General features: G+C 46.3%; 2 protein-coding genes across 2 annotated transcripts in view; one reads left to right on the top strand and one right to left on the bottom strand.

Moving 5' to 3' along the window:
* Positions 1-3016: 3016 nt before the first annotated feature.
* Positions 3017-3560, top strand: LOC124508365 (thioredoxin-like). The gene is made up of 3 exons (XM_047074727.1): positions 3017-3169; positions 3201-3245; positions 3477-3560. Exons 1-3 carry the CDS (start codon positions 3017-3019, stop codon positions 3558-3560), a joined length of 282 nt encoding a protein of 93 aa, XP_046930683.1.
* Positions 3561-11689: 8129 nt separating this feature from the next.
* The window catches only part of SORD (sorbitol dehydrogenase), a 34553-nt gene continuing 30978 nt past the window's right edge, over positions 11690-15264 (bottom strand). Inside the window, exons 8-9 of the mRNA XM_047075162.1 lie at positions 13723-13844; positions 11690-12828 (exon numbers count right to left, since the gene is read on the bottom strand). Of these exons, the coding sequence (XP_046931118.1) occupies positions 12663-12828; positions 13723-13844 (288 nt within the window). The 3' untranslated portion in view covers positions 11690-12662. The remainder of the gene's footprint in view (positions 12829-13722; positions 13845-15264) is intronic.

Genomic DNA, 15264 nt, shown 5'->3' on the forward strand with positions numbered 1-15264 from the left:
GAAATTGGTAGTAGAAAGGATAAAAATATTCCACTAAAGCTTCTTATGCTAGAAACCAGTTTAAAAAAACTAGCAAGATGAGATGATGTTCTCCTCTGACCTAATTTTCAAGGACCTAGAAAACACAAAGTCCTCCACAGAAATAGCATACAGGGAAAAGGAAGCAAACAAGAAAGCAACCAAAGCGGGCTGGGACACACCATAATCACAGCCATAATGAGTACCCGCTGAGTTCCTCTGACAGAGGAAGGGAAGGGTCATTGATGATTCAAAAACAAAACTCACAGGGAGCCTAGGTGGCTCAGTTGGTTAAGCATCGGCCTTTGGCTCAGGGCATGATCTCACGGCTCTGGCGGTTCGAGCCCCATTGAGCTCTGTGCTGACAGCTCAGAACCTGGAGCCTGCTTCAGATGCTATGTCTCCCTCTCTCTCTGCCCCTCCCCCAGCCCCTCCTTCACTTGCGCGCGCACGCTCTCTCTCAAAAAAAAAAAAAAAAAAAAAAAAACAACAACAAAAACACCACATTTAAAAAATGTATAAAATAAATAAAAAAACATAAAATTCAGTGCAGTCAAGTCCCAAAACACGTGGCTAAGACCAAAAGTTGCCAGATGCAGATAGGCACCAAGGACTGGCCCGCTGTTGGCAGGCACTCAGCTGGTCATCAAAGAAAACGATTAATTAAAAAGACCAAAAAGTAGCACAAGGGTGCAGCCTCATGGCTGAAACACGCAAACAGCTGACTGCTCAGACCTAGTGGATCCACCCTACAGTCCTTGAGGCCCCTTGAATGACCCTGGGGTGTATGATGTAACAGACCACCTTGCCTAGGCCAGGCCCCAGGGGTCTTCTGGGGGTCAGGGGTGGGGTTGTAACTGTTTGAGATGGGTGGCCCCCTCCTTCTCCCTGCTTCTGGCAACTGGCTATAATCAAAGGCGTTCTGGGAACAGAGAGTGTCTCCTGACTCAGGAGCACATGCCACACCGCTTATGCTCTTCTGCAGTTAAACCTGAAAGCCAGTGAGTAGTGATTCCCTTATTCATTTTCTTAAATCCCAAAAGTGGTACATGATCCTACTTAAAAAAAATAAATAAATCAATCAATAAAGAAATGTATATGGTTTTATTTATTTATTTATTTATTTATTTATTTATTTTTGAAATGTATATGTTTTAAAAAAGAAATTCCTCATGTTATCTTCCCTTCAAATAATACAAAAAAACCTCAAGAGTTAGATGCCGTTAACAGTTTGGTGTCCATCCTTATAGATATTTTTCCCACACATATTCAAACATACGTATGCATGTGGTGGGGGTGAATGGTGCAAATTATTTAACTTCTGTACCTCAGCTTTCTCAGCTTTAAAATGGGTGGAATTGTGCCTGTGTGGCTCAGTCATTTGGGCGTCAGTGCAGGTCATGATCTCAGTTTGAGGGTTTGAGCCCCACATCAGACTCTGTGCTGACAGCTCGGAGCCTGGAGCCTGCTTCGGATTCTGTGTCTCCCTCTCTCTCTGTCCCTTCCCCGTTCGCACTGTCTCTCTCTCTCAAAAATAAATAAACGTTGAAAAAAGATTTTAATGGGGGGAATGATACTAATCCATAGGATTATTTGAGGGTGATATGAGTTAAGACATCTGGCATTCTCAGAAGTGTCTGACCCATAGTAAACCCTTGGGCATTAGCTGTTAGAATGTTCCCTCATTCTTTTTCACAGCAGCTTAGTGTTCTATTGTACAAATGATAATGCTCCTGAGAGGGGTTTTACTGACCCTGCTACAGATGCCCAAGAACACATGCAAATTAAATAGCTCTCCTAAAATTAGTTGGGGTGGAGGGGATGTGCTGGTCCCAGAACTGAGTACTCTGCCTTGGATTCAGTGTTGTTCTTTTTTTTTTTTTATGTTTATTTCTTTATTTTTGAGAGAGAGAGAGAGAGAGAGAGAGAGAGACAGAGCACAAACAGGGGAGGGACAGAGAGAGCAGGAAACCCAGAATCCAAAGCAGGCTCCAGGCTCTGAGCTGTCAGCACAGAGCCAACCCAGGGCTTGAACTCATGAACAGTGAAATCATGGCCTGAGCCACGTTAGACGCTTAACTGACTGAGCTACCTGAGCCCCCCGGATTCAGTGTTGTTCTTACCACACCACAGGGATGCCCACAATCCCTCTTAAAGTCAAAAAGTCTGGCCTGAGCAGCTGGTCCCCATCTTATTTGGACTCCAGTCTGTCTCATGGGTCTTCAGGGCTGGGAGCTCAAGGCTCAGGTGAGCCTTCCTCTTGCTGCAGTCTCCAGACATGCCCCTCCTGGGTCTTTGGGGCTTGACTTCCCCTTCTATGCAGTGAGCCATGCTTGAGGGCTCCTGGCCACTCTGGTGTCAGCTCAGGCTGATGGGCAGGATGGCAGTGGCTGGGACTAGACAGTGAGAGGTCTAGCTGCTTATCAGGCTACGGACATTTCCAGAGCTCCTTCTGAGTGTGCCAGATGCTAGCCAGTGAGGGATACTTCCATGACTCCTGGAGTCCCTGTTCCACTGGATGGATTGCTCAGGGCTTCTGGACTCAGGGCCTCCTCTGGGTGGTCTCAGGGGCAGAGCAGGGCAGGCAGGTAAGAGGCAGCTCCTGAGTGTAGTTACCTGGTTCCCGATCCTGCGCTCTGTTGGGCCTCCAGGTCTACTTCTAGTGCCCTTGCCCTGGCGGGTTTATGGAAGAGCTGAGGGTGTTGGGTCACGCCAGGCTGAGGCCTTTTCTGCCACCCTGGGAACTTCTCACAATACTTCCGAGCACCTTTGCAGACTCTAGGCTCAGACCTGGAAAAGTCTTGGGGTCAGCCACCCTGCTCATTTACCACATGAAGAGATAAGGTTTGGTGAGGGAGGAGCAGGGGCACAAGCACTTATTAAGCACAATCATGGTGTCATTCACCAAGTTAAAGACTTCAAAATTGAAGCTCTGTCCGGCGGTTTAGATCCACTTTCATCAGTCCTTACGGTTGCTTATCAGACCCCAGCCACCAAAATGGTGAAGCAGATTGAGAGGAGGTATGCTTTTCAGGAAGCCTCGAACAGTGCAGGAGATAAACTTGTAGTAGTTGACTTCTCAGCCACATGGTGTGGACCTTGCAAAATGATCAAGCATTTCTTTCATTACCGTTATGAGAAATATTCCAACGTGGTTTCCTTAATGTTAACATGTATGACAGAATGTTGCTTCAGAGCATGAAGCCAAATGTATGACAGCCTTCCAGTTTATTTTTAATGCTTATTTATTTTGAGCGAGAGAGAGGGCTCAGGTGCGAGTAGGGGAGGGTCAGAGAGATGGAGAGAGAGAGAGAGAGGGAGAGAATCACAAGCAGGCTCCACACTGCCAGTGCAGAGCCCAACTAGGGGCTTGAACTCAAACCGTGAGATAATGACCTGAGCTGAAATCAAAAGTTGGTCCCTTAACCCACTGAGCCATCCAGGCACCCCTTCTAGTTTTTTTTAAAAAGGGACAAAAGGTGAGTGAATTATCTGGAGCTGATAAGGAAAAACTTGAAGACACCATTAGTGAATTAATCTAATTATGTTTTCTGAAAACATAACCAGTCATTGGCTGTTTAAAACTTGTAATTTTTTTATGTACAAAAGACTATATATCCCAACTATCATCTGATTATAAGTGACAATAAAATATTAATTCTACCCTGAAAAAAAGACTTAGAAATCACTTTATTCTGTTTCTATGACAACCTTGAGCTAGGTATTATTTTTCTTGCTTAAAGGATGAAGAACCCGAGGCTTGAAGAATTTTAAGTGAGTTGCTCAAGGTCATAAGGAAATGGAGTAGCCTAACATGTACCTACCTACTTCTGTCTTACTGTAGGGAGGTCATGACATCTAAACACCCCACTACCTTTACCACACTTCCTTTACCACCTCTTCCAAATGCTTGAGAGATTTTCTCCAGGCAGGCCCATAACTAGACATATACTGGATGACAGAAACACCTCCCCAGCCAACCACCCCAACAATGTCTATCTTTCCCCTGGAAATATCATTCCCTTTGGAACCCTATTCTGAGAGAAGGCAGCATGGCTTCATGGAACCAATGAACAGGGCAACAGTGTTCCTTGGGTTCTAGTTCTGCTGGGTGTGCAGTGAGATGTGGGAATTTCATACGTGGCACCAGGAGAAGCCAAGTCGGTTTGACTCCGGGAAGCTCTGGTTGGAGCCTGTCTGTCTCCGTGCTATGCCAAAACCCCAGCTGTTCCTCAGAATCAGCAGCCCCAACCTCCAAAAGCCATAGCTGAGTCACCGTCTTCACCCTGCCCTGGATTACTAAATCCTTTGCCTCTTAGCTTTTTCCTCATCCACTCTTTCATAGGTCATGTGTTGTCCTCTTTCTGTTTATTGCTAGCAGTTTTTTCAGAAATTCCTTAGAATCTTAATCCTTGATACTGTCAATGATGTCAGTCCCTTATCATCCCACCCCACAAAGTGGGTGACTCATTTCAGTGTTTTGAAAGCACACAGCACAAATATATAAGCACCCTTGAAAATCTGTATTGTTAAGGTGTATAAGCACAACATTATATACATATTTGATAAGAGATTAAAATAGTAATATGATGATTTTTAAATCCCTCACTCAGCAGACAAGAGTCCTTAAGAGTCCTACAAATTGTCAATTTTTTGGGGGGGTCTGAGAATCCAAAATTTGCATGTTAATAACTATTCCAGTTTATTCTACGCCATGTGGACTTGCATCGACTTAAGGGAGGCCAGAGCCAAAAAGGAACATTCTACACATACCACCCTCACTCCCTCCTGATGACTTAGTAAAGTTTGGTGACTAGTACCCAGAGTCCTCTGACATTGAGGTCTGGCATGGTGGGAAGAGAGTCTTCCACTGTTCCATAGTAACCCAGCCACAGTTCCCTATGAATTCCATGCCAGCCCTTTACAGGAGCTGTTTGTTGTCATCCTTGCAGTAGTCCCAGAGCTAGAAGGGACCACTGACTATTCTTAAAAAAGAAAGTGAGCCATTTGCAACTACGTGGATGGAACTAGAGGGTGTTACACTAAGCGAAATTAGACAATCAGAGAAGACAAATATCATATGACTTCACTCATATGAGGACTTTAAGACACAGAACAGATGAACATAAGGGACAGGAAGCAAAAATAATATAAAAACAGGGAGGGGGACAAAACATAAGAGACTCTTAAATATGGAGAACAAGCAGAGGGTTACTGAAGGGGGTGTGGGAGGGGGGATGAGCTAAATGGGTAAGGGGAACTAAGGAATCTATTCCTGAAATCATTGTTGCACTATATGCTAACTAATTTGGATGTAAGTTAAAAATATTTAAAAATTAAAAAAAAAAAGGAAACTGAGGCACAAAGAGGTGGAGACTCATCCAAATTTACAGATGGTGAGGTCCAAGCCTCCTCCCAAGACTGGCCTAAAGCCAGAGAGCCAGTGGCTTCATGGCCCCATCCTCAACAGTTCCTGAAAGCTTCCCTAGACTCCAGAGTTCTCCCACATTGTACATGGCCTGGGGCACCCCAATCTCAGATTCTGTTAGGTAGTTTCAACAGTATTTTGTTTTCCAGTCTAACCATGTCATCTTTAAAATGTGTATGCCCTTGGGGCGCCTGGGTGGCTCAGTTGGTTAAGCGTCCAACTTCAGCTCAGGTCATGATCTCATGGTTCGTGAGTCTGAGCCCCACATCAGGCTCTATGTGGACAGCTCAGAGCCTGGAGCCTGCTTCGGATTCTGTGTCTCCTTCTCTCTCTGCCCCTCCCCTGCTCATGCTCTGTCTGTCCGTCTCTCTCTTAAAAATAAACACTAGGGGCGCCTGGGTGGCTCAGTCGGTTGAGCGTCCGACTTCAGCTCAGGTCATGATCTAACGGCTCGTGAGTTCGAGCCCCGCCTCGGGCTCTGTGCTGACAGCTCAGAGCCTGGAGCCTGCTTCTGCTTCTGTGTCTCCCTCTCTCTCTGCCCCTAACCCACTCACATTCTGTCTCTGTCTCTCTCAAAAATAAATAAACATTTAAAGTAAATAAATAAATAAACACTAAAAAAAAGTGTAGACCCTTTAACCCAGCTATTTTCATTTTAAAACATAACTCTAGAAAGCAACGTATGCACAAGATAATCATTGCAACTTTATTATAAGCCCCAAGCCCTGTAGACTATACAAGTACTGAAAATATTGTGATTTGCTTTGAGTTACAGTACATCCATGCAATGGAATATGGTGATTAAAAATAATGATGTGTTTAATTATTGACATAAAAAGGAATTTAACAATCTGTCAAATGAACATACTTTATTAAATGAAAACAAATGTTAAAACAGTATGTAGAGGACAAATGACCCAGTTTCTTGAACATAATAGTGACATTTAGGGGCGCCTGGGTGGCTCAGTTGGTTAAGTGTCTGACTCTTGATTTTTGTTCAGGTAATGATCTCAGGAACCATGAGATGGAGCCCCGCATGGGGCCCTGCGCTGACAGTATGGAGCCTCCTTGGGATTCTCTCTCTCCCTCTTTCTTTACCCCTCCTCTGCTTGTGTGCACATGCATACACACACACTCTCTCTCTCTCTCTGTCTCTCTCTGTCTCTCTCTGTCTCTCAAAATAAATAAATAAACATTTAAAAAGTGACATTTAAACAAAATGGAGGAGACCTATAATAGATTAAAAGAAACTTAAGGGGGCACTTGGGTGGCTCAGTCAGTTGGGTAACCAACTTTGGTTCAGGTCATGATCTCACAGTGGGTTTGTGAGTTCAAGCCCCACTTTGGGCTCACTGCTGTCAGCCTGATCCACTTCGGATCCTCTGTCCCTCCCTCTCTACCCCTCCCCCACTTGCACGCTCCCCAAAATACATAAATACTTAAAAAAAATTAAGAGACATTAACCACATGTGTTTGGATCCTAGTTCAAGAAAATGACGTGAAAAAAGTCATTTTTCTTTTAGATAATTAGGGAAAGTTGCTCTTGGATTGATGGAGTGTTGGATGGTATAAAGCAATTACTGTTAATTCATCAATTACTGTTACTCATCAATGAGAATTGTGATTGTTTTTGTTTTGTTGTTTTTCCATTTCATTAGATTTATTTGTTCATTTTGTATTTATTTTTTTCAAATTTTTTTTTTTATATTCTAGTTAGCATACAGTGCAATATTGGGTTCAGGAGTAAAATTCAGTGATTCATCACTTACATGTAACACCCAGTGCTCATCCTAAGTGCCCTCCTTAGTACCTATCACCCATATAGTCCATGCCCTGCCCACCTCCCTCCATTAACCCTGTTTTTTTGTTGTTGTTAAGAGGGAGTTATGGGCGTGCCTGGGTGGCTCAGTTGGTTAAGCGCCCGACTTCGGCTCAGGGCATGATGTCGTGGTTCGTGGGTTTGAGCCCCACGTCGGGTTCTGTGCTGACAGCTCAGAGCCTGGAGCCTGCTTAGGATTCTGTGTCTCCCTCTCTCTCTGTCCTTACCCTGCTTACACTCTCTCTGTCTCTCAAAAATGAATAAATGTTAAAAAAAAAAAAAAGAGGGAATTGTGATTGTTAAATAAAGTGCTAATCTGTTATGGGGGAAAATGGGGGAGGAAAGTAGGTAAAGTACACTCCCATTTCTGATTATAAATGCACGTGCATGCTTTATATGTATAGAGCCACACAGAGGAAAGCTGGAAGGAAGTTCTCCAACTTATTAGTATCCTTGGAGAACAGATTATGCTGATTTTCTCTTCTTTTTACTTATCTGCTTTTACTTTCTTAACAATGCAAACCTGTGTGATAAGGAAAAGTACAGATACCATTATCTCCTGGTGACAAGGGCTCTGCCAAGCAACTGAACAGTTGAGCCACTTGGGATGCCTGCAGGGAGGAGGTGCAGAGGCAGGTCTGTGGGAGAGCCCTCCAGGACCAGGGAGCTGGTGGCCAGCACACAGAGAGCCTGTGAGGTCTGGGCAGGGCACATGTGGCTTTAGCACCTCCTGAAGGCTGGAGCTGGTCCCAAGGGAGCTGCATCCTGACTGTGCCTCCATGGTGCTGTGCCCAGAATAGGCCCACTTTTGGCCCAGGCCCACCTTCTTCCCACAGCTCCCTCCTCACTCTGGATGGATTGCTGGGGTCCCCCATCCATCTATCCCCCACTGCTAGGCTGTGTTTCTGCCTCCAGTCCTATGCAGAGCACAGAAAGGCCAATCATTGACCACCAGCAGGGAAGTCAGTGATGGAGCCAGACCTCCCAGGGCCCAACTCTGGGCTACACAGTCCCCTTCAGGACTATACATGGGAGCCTGAGGCCAAGCAACAGGACAAGGTGATGGCCAGGATGTAGGTGTTTCCACAGGCAGCTTCCTCACCCCCAGCTTCCTCTCACCTCCCCTCCCTCAGGCGACTTCCTCACACACACAGATGTATACACAGGACTGGCACTGAAACCCAAGAAGGCCCCTCACACTTCCACCCCAAGGACCACCCCCCTAGGTGTCCTCTTTCCTCAGGGCCTTGGGATGATGAGAACCCTGTATAATATCGTAACTAAACTGATAGGAGTTCACTCCTTGATAAGTCGTAGATAGAAATGCCAGGTGAATTGTTGCACAATGTAATATTTATTTGCAGCAAATAAGGAACTTAAGGGGAATAACTTCCAAAGCCGTAACTCCCCAAGCAAGGGTGGATGAATTCCTTTTATTTATGGTTAGGATGAATATTTTAAAAGGGGGTCTTTGTCCATCATACGTAGAGACAGGCATAAGATTGTACATGTGCCTTAAGAAACATGCCTATACACATATTGTATGTTATGTAAAGGAGGAGTGAGGTAAAGGTGATTGCCAGTCATTCCAGAGGTCACTCCATGGTTCATTTGTGCAGGCTCAAGTGGGGTCTTTAGCTGAAACTGGTCTGTGTGGTCTGGGCTGGCTGGGTCTTATCAGGGCAGTCTTTATTGCTTGAGTAGTTTTGGCTTCCGTTATAGGATGCTACGGTCTTTTGGCAAAGCTGAGAGATAAACTGGAAAGAGCTTAAGGGAAAATGTAGGACAAAGGTCAGTGAGTACAAGCAGATGGGCCATAAAGATTAGGTCTATGGTGACAATATCAGTGATGATAGAGGCCTTGAGGTCGTCTGGCCCACTCCTCTATTAAAAAGGGAGGAAACCCAGACTCGGATTAGGGAACTGACTGGGAAAATCGCAGTGAGTTTGTGATGCGCTCAGGAGTAGAAAGTGTTGTAGTGTTCCCACACCTAGTGTTGTATGGGAAGTGTTGAATCATGATATTGTACACCTGAAGTTACTATTACACTGTATGCTAAGTAACTGTAATTTAAATAAAAACTAAAAATTAAAAAAAAAAGAGAGAAAGTACCCAGGAATCCTGGCATCAAACCCTTTACGAAGTGCTGTGTCTCGTAGGCTTGATGGGTCCAAGACCCTGAAGACAGAGGCTACTCCCCAATCCCACCACGCCCACCGACGATTAAGATCCACCAAGCAATCTCTTGGCAGGAACACCATCAGGCACCTGGAGAAGGAGCTCAGTGCCTGACTCCACCAGGGTTTTACAAGAGGGGTGCTGAGAGTGGGGGTCAGAGACAGTTGGAGCACAGCTTGCAGCTGCGACAAGGCAGCCACTGCACCAGAGAGCACATGCTGCTGTCTTGAAGGTACTTCCTGCAGATGAGCTCCAAGCCAAGCCACTTCCCTGCCATCCTTTCCTCATGCTGCTCCTCTCTGAACTCTCTGGGATTTGGCTATGTGAGTTGGGGTAGGGGCGGTAGAGATTTGCCTGCTACCCGGGGATGTGGGTCCCTTAGTCGGCCTTCTGTATTCCAAGCTAGGCTGAGATCATGGACAGAGGACAGTTCTGGGAAAACAAATACCTAATAAATCCTATTTGCTTCCAACACTTTGAATTTCTGGTCCAAGCAATTTCCCCACATGCCCCCACTGCTCTCCTAAAGGAAGAAAAATAGGAGCCAAGAAGGAAGAGGCAGGACTGTGTACAGAGAAGTGAGCCTGGGGTGGCTTGAGAACCAGGGATTGGCGGTCCAGAAGTGACTCCACATTAACATACAGTGACTTTACTGTAGCCAAAGGTGGATGTCAAGAGAAGTTGCTGGAGATGTGTCCACTTTTCTCCTTTAGGGCCCATGGGCTAGCCTCCCCCTTCCACCCTCCAGCCTGCCTTCAGGGTCCTTCTTCACAGCTCTCCACCCACACACCCCACCCTAGTGTTGGGAGTGCCAGCTGGGTGGGGTCCTCTGTTGATTGAAAGCCAACAAGGTGCCAGGCACTAGTGAGCACAGAGGCTGACAGGGCCATATTCCTGGTTCCGGGACTGATTCACTGAGTTAATCAATATTTATTGAGCACTAAGTGGAGACGGCTGAAGAATCAATGCCTGGGCTTCCTGCAATTCCTTCCAAATGGCAGTGGGGAACATTTCAACAAGGCCGCAGAGGTGAGGGAGCCAGGCACAGCTCAGTAATACCAGCTTGGGCCCTCTCACCACCCAGAGGACTCACTGAGTGGGCAGCCCACCCACAGCCCCTCCTCTCCTATCACCCTCGCTGCCCCTGCTTGGGAGCTGTGAAACTGTCTAGTGGCTTAAGAGCAGTGAGGGGATTTGGCAATGGGAAGTATTGTCTGAACGGCCACTTTCCATCAGGTCATTCACTTCATCACTGCCCTGGTGGCAGCAGCACGAAGCCCAGCCAACACACCAAGCAACGCTAGACTTAGAAGAGCCAGCCAAATCACAATTGTGAGATAGGTCACCCATGCCTTTGTCCTTGGTAGCCCCACCTTCCCAGGGTCCCCTCTGTAGCTCCTAAGTCCTTCTCAGTTTCAGGGGTCTTTTCCCTCCAATAAACCACAATCAAAGGAAAAGTGGCTACTTGTGAACTTAACAGTGAATGCACCTCCCTCAGGAGCATTTCTGTTGGAAGCCTTCCATCTAGAAGGGGTAGGCCTTCTCATTCCTCATTCAAGGAACTCTGGGCACCAGAGCTAGAAGGAGTTAAGAGGAGGCAGCTGGCAAGTCTGCCCCTGGAGCTAAGCGGAACACAGAGAAGAAAGTACAAGTGGGCTCTGTGGCTGCTGAGTGTGCACAGAAGTCTCAAGACTCGCCCCCTTCCTCCAGAGAGAACATGAGACAGGAAAAGCAGTGGGTGACCTTGAGCAAATTCCTTGATGTCTCTATTTCCTTAGCTGTAAAATAATCTGACGTATCTGGCTTGCTGTGAGGATTAGAGATCATGAACATAAACTTCCAAGTTAATGAAATTATATTTGATGCAGAAAATGTGTCGCTTTCAAAAATCCTGGGTCCTTCCCTTTGTTAAATGGGTAGCCAGAGTCCATTCCTCCCTACAAAGGGGCACAAACAGGTGGCAGCAGTCAGGTACCACAAGCACAATTTATTACCCAAAGCAGTTTGAGGAATTCCAAGCAGCGATCATGGCCTGCCCCAGTCACAATAAAGCCAGCACCTCTTCAAACTCACCCTCCACTCCCAGCTGAAGTGAAGGATTAAAAGGCTGCAGCCCAAGTTAGGTCACAGCTACAATATCCTCATTCCAGACCAATAGTCTCAAAGTCACAAATGGGCAAAAAGTGATTTGGACCCAAATCTTACACAAGAAAACCCCATGATCAAAACAAGATCGGAGAGATCATTCAAACAGAAAGATACCAAGAGCTTTATTTAACAGGCTGTGAGGAGGAAGGCTTTCTGTTTATAATTACCAGAATTAAATGGAATTGTCTATCATCAGTGAATGTGAAAGGAATGCTAACCCTGTGGGGTGGGAAGACGGGTGCACTGGCCAGACACTTTGGGGGCAAATCCTGTGAGGACCCCTCCCCCGTTGTCTAGTGACAAAGGAGCGCTCAGGGACTGCCCCTGAAAGCAGACAAGTGGGGGTGGGGAGCGCTGGGAAGGTAGTTTAAGTCACAGACAACTCTTAGGAATTCAAGAAAAGGAGATCTTTAAGCAATATTGAGAACTTGCCTGACTCTTTTTTACCTTTGGAGAATGCAAGCTGGTTGGACCTTATGAGGGATTTCAGCATTGTTTTGTTTTCTTGATAGATTTAAAAATTATCCTAGATGCAGGAAGGTCAGTCCCTTAAAGTCTTTTATCATCAAACCAAATAGCACTTATGTCTAGAAACACTGTGCTCTAAACTATAAAACTGCTGAGAACGCTTCATCCCAGACCCTGAGCTGAGATTTTCATGAAAATCAATTTCTGGGCCAGTTAAGTCTTGATAAAGTTATTTCTTCATAACTCAGCTCCCATCCCCACCTGGCCAGTCGTGGTGGAACCAGGAACCCAATGGGCAGATTTCTTTCCTTACTCAACTCAGGTGCTCCAGGAAGAAGGGGAGTTCCCAGTACCTACACCAAACTCTGCTCTACTTGCTGAACTTTGCTCTGCATGAACAGGTCATTCTGGCTGCAAATTCCCCCAAACTGTCCCTACTTGTGTTTTTAAGGCACACCAATTCCTCCATGTAAGGCTTTCTGCTTATAATGAATTGTTTTCATTACTCAAAAGAAACTTCTGTATTCAAATCCCATCCCTGCCTGGAGATACTGGGGGGTGGGGGGTAGGGCGGAAATGGTGAGGGCAGAGCCCAATTAATATTAGGGATTCTGGTCATTGGGGTCACACTTAAGCATGACTTTCAACCCCAATCCCTTTCTGGATGTTTCAAAGGCTTCCAGAGCTTTCTCCAGAGGAAACCTATGGGTGACTAAGGGCTTTACATTCACAGACTTGGATGCAAGCATTGAAATCGCCATCGGCCACCTGTAAAAAGATCACAAGTGTTACATTCAACCTGCAGGAGGAAAGAACTAGGTCCCCAAACTACCAAGCACAAGATCAGCTTGGCCATTTTTATTTATAGCACTGTGGTCCTGGCGAGTCTATTCTACAGCCCAACGATGGTGGAAATGATCTTATGACTTGCAACTTGGGAATCCAGAGTCTGTTCCCAAATGCTTCCACCCCTCTGCAATGTCTGTCACAAAGCTTAGAATTCCTTTGGCATGAAGGCATAAGGCATATGGAGGCCACTGTGAAAAGGCAGATTAGCCTCAGAGAAGGAGCTCATGATAACCCAGCCACACCCCTTTGCAGCTTGGCTTGGCAGAGTTCATCAGAAAAGAGCACTCTGCTGAAGGAATGGTCATAGACGGTCATAGACGGACGCTGGTAGGGAAGGTGGTCCTGGGAAAGTTCCCCAGATGGGGAGAGGGCAGAACCACAGAACATGAGGTGGGGTGAACTAAGACCCTCTCACTTCCCAGGGTGGGCCCTGGGGCTCTGGGGTAGAAACCAAGGGGCTTGAGTTCTTGCTGTTCTGTTGTCCCCTTTCTCTCCTTCTTCCCTTTAAAAGAGGACAATGAAGACGTGGCCACTTGAGGAAATGGAAAAGAGAGGGCCTGGGTAATAAGGGGCAGACATCCAAGAAGAGCATGCTTCAAGATCCCCCTCCTTGCCTCCCGCTGTCCATCCTTCCCTCCGCCATCTCTGCCCTCTTGTTTGATGCTCTGTCTTTGGATCCCTACCATGTTGCATGGCTGTCAGTGTGGTAAGGAAAAGTCCCTCATGACTAAACAAGAGAGGATCCTGTTTCCAGAGGCCACGCTCGGGTCTTGCTAGCCCTTCACTACCCTGGCTCACCCACAACATACTCACGTGTTGCAATATCGAAACACGCCCTTGATATCCACCTCCCGGGTGGCTGCGTGCACGAGGGGCACAGTGGTCATCTCAGAGCCCAGTCCTACGAGCACCAGGGTCCCACCAGCACGAGTGGCCTGAAGAGGAGATAAGACCAAGAAAACTCAGAAGATCAGAAAATGCAGACTTCTCGCACAAATAAATATCTGTTTGCATCAGGTGAGTACCCAAATGTTCCAGAGAATATGATTCTTTCTATACTGGTGAACTCTTCCATATGTTAGCCATACTTAACAGAGCAGCAGAGTTATCTTCTGTGAAGATCCAGAGGAGGACCAGGTACACTGGGAGCACCCTCGGCTGTCTACAGCCTCCTAGGAAATAGCCAAGTTCTCCAGACCCCAGTGAGAAATCTCCCCTACCAACAGTTAACCTTCAGGCCCTGAGCATCTTTCAAAGCTTTACTAATTCAGTACCAGATGTTGGTTCAGGTACATCCTCATCTCAGCACCTGCCCCTCCTCCAGAATGTCAACCCCATAAAAGACAGCACTTTGGTCAAACCTCTAAGGAAGCACCCTCTTGGTGATAAAACTACCCACCACATACAAACGGGGAGGGCCATTAGAATTCTCTGGCTTAAAGACTGCCTTACACACACAGGCTGGCCGGCATTTAGAAATATTTTTGTTCCAGAGACACTCATCCCAACAGTATCAGCCACAATAGGTTTTGTCTTCCTTGAACACCTATCTGCCTTATCAGTTTCCCTCCTTAGAATGGGCCAGAGAATGAAATTTCTCCTGACAATCTCCACTCATTCCACTGATTCCACATGAGTGTTGTGCCTCCACCAGAGATTTTTGGGGATCACTGTGGTCAGTATTGTGACAGATGGAAAAATAGTTCATTTTCATTATAGTTGGGAGTAGCTAGCACTTACTGGGACCAGTCTAACCAGTGGAGCTGCAAAAAGCCACACATCACAGCCTATGGGGGGAAGGAAATGCCATGAAGAGAAGCCTGCAGAATAGGGGTGACTTTGGACTTTGCACTTTTGAGCTATGGGACCCTCTCAAGCAGCTTCCTCGTGTATACGATCAGGATGATGCCTCCCCAGTGGGGCTGTTAGGATAAAAATCACAGTCCTCGGCACTAGGATGGGCTCATCGTTCAGCATGTTTTCTGTTTTTATTGAAGCACAGGGTCACTTACAAACCACTGTGACTTATGACCACTGTCAGTTAGGAAAGGCGCTCTCACCACTGGAAAATGTTGCTGTCCCCACTGGAAAAGGTGGGGTGGGGTGGGAGGTGAGGTCAAAGTTGTGAGTGAGCCACAGAAAACTTTTTTGAGTGATAAATTGTTTAGAAAAACTGTTTCCCCATCAGTATTTCCTCTCTACCTAGTGAGAAGGAGGAATACTACCAAGCTGGCCATCCCAAGCTGCCAGGAGGCCAGCTATTTGCAGACCACAGGCAAAGGAATGCTTGGACTACCTGACTATTGTTTTGTGGGTGGGACCTCTGCACCAAGATGTCATGAACTCTACCCTAAG

The sequence above is a fragment of the Lynx rufus genome, unplaced genomic scaffold (genome assembly GCF_022079265.1).
Source record: "Lynx rufus isolate CCGP_SWC_20201006 ecotype Redwood Valley unplaced genomic scaffold, mLynRuf1.p SCAF_13, whole genome shotgun sequence".
NCBI classification, from domain to species: Eukaryota; Metazoa; Chordata; class Mammalia; order Carnivora; family Felidae; genus Lynx; species Lynx rufus.

Excerpts from the sequence above, each read along its gene's own strand:
- LOC124508365 (XM_047074727.1), top strand. The coding sequence starts at position 3,017 with ATGGTGAAGCAGATTGAGAGGAGGTATGCTTTTCAGGAAGCCTCGAAC. Across the intron at positions 3,170-3,200 it reads GTTATGAGAAATATTCCAAC|AATGTTGCTTCAGAGCATGA; the intron begins GTGGTTTCCTTA and ends CATGTATGACAG. Across the intron at positions 3,246-3,476 it reads AATGTATGACAGCCTTCCAG|TTTTTTAAAAAGGGACAAAA; the intron begins TTTATTTTTAAT and ends CCCCTTCTAGTT.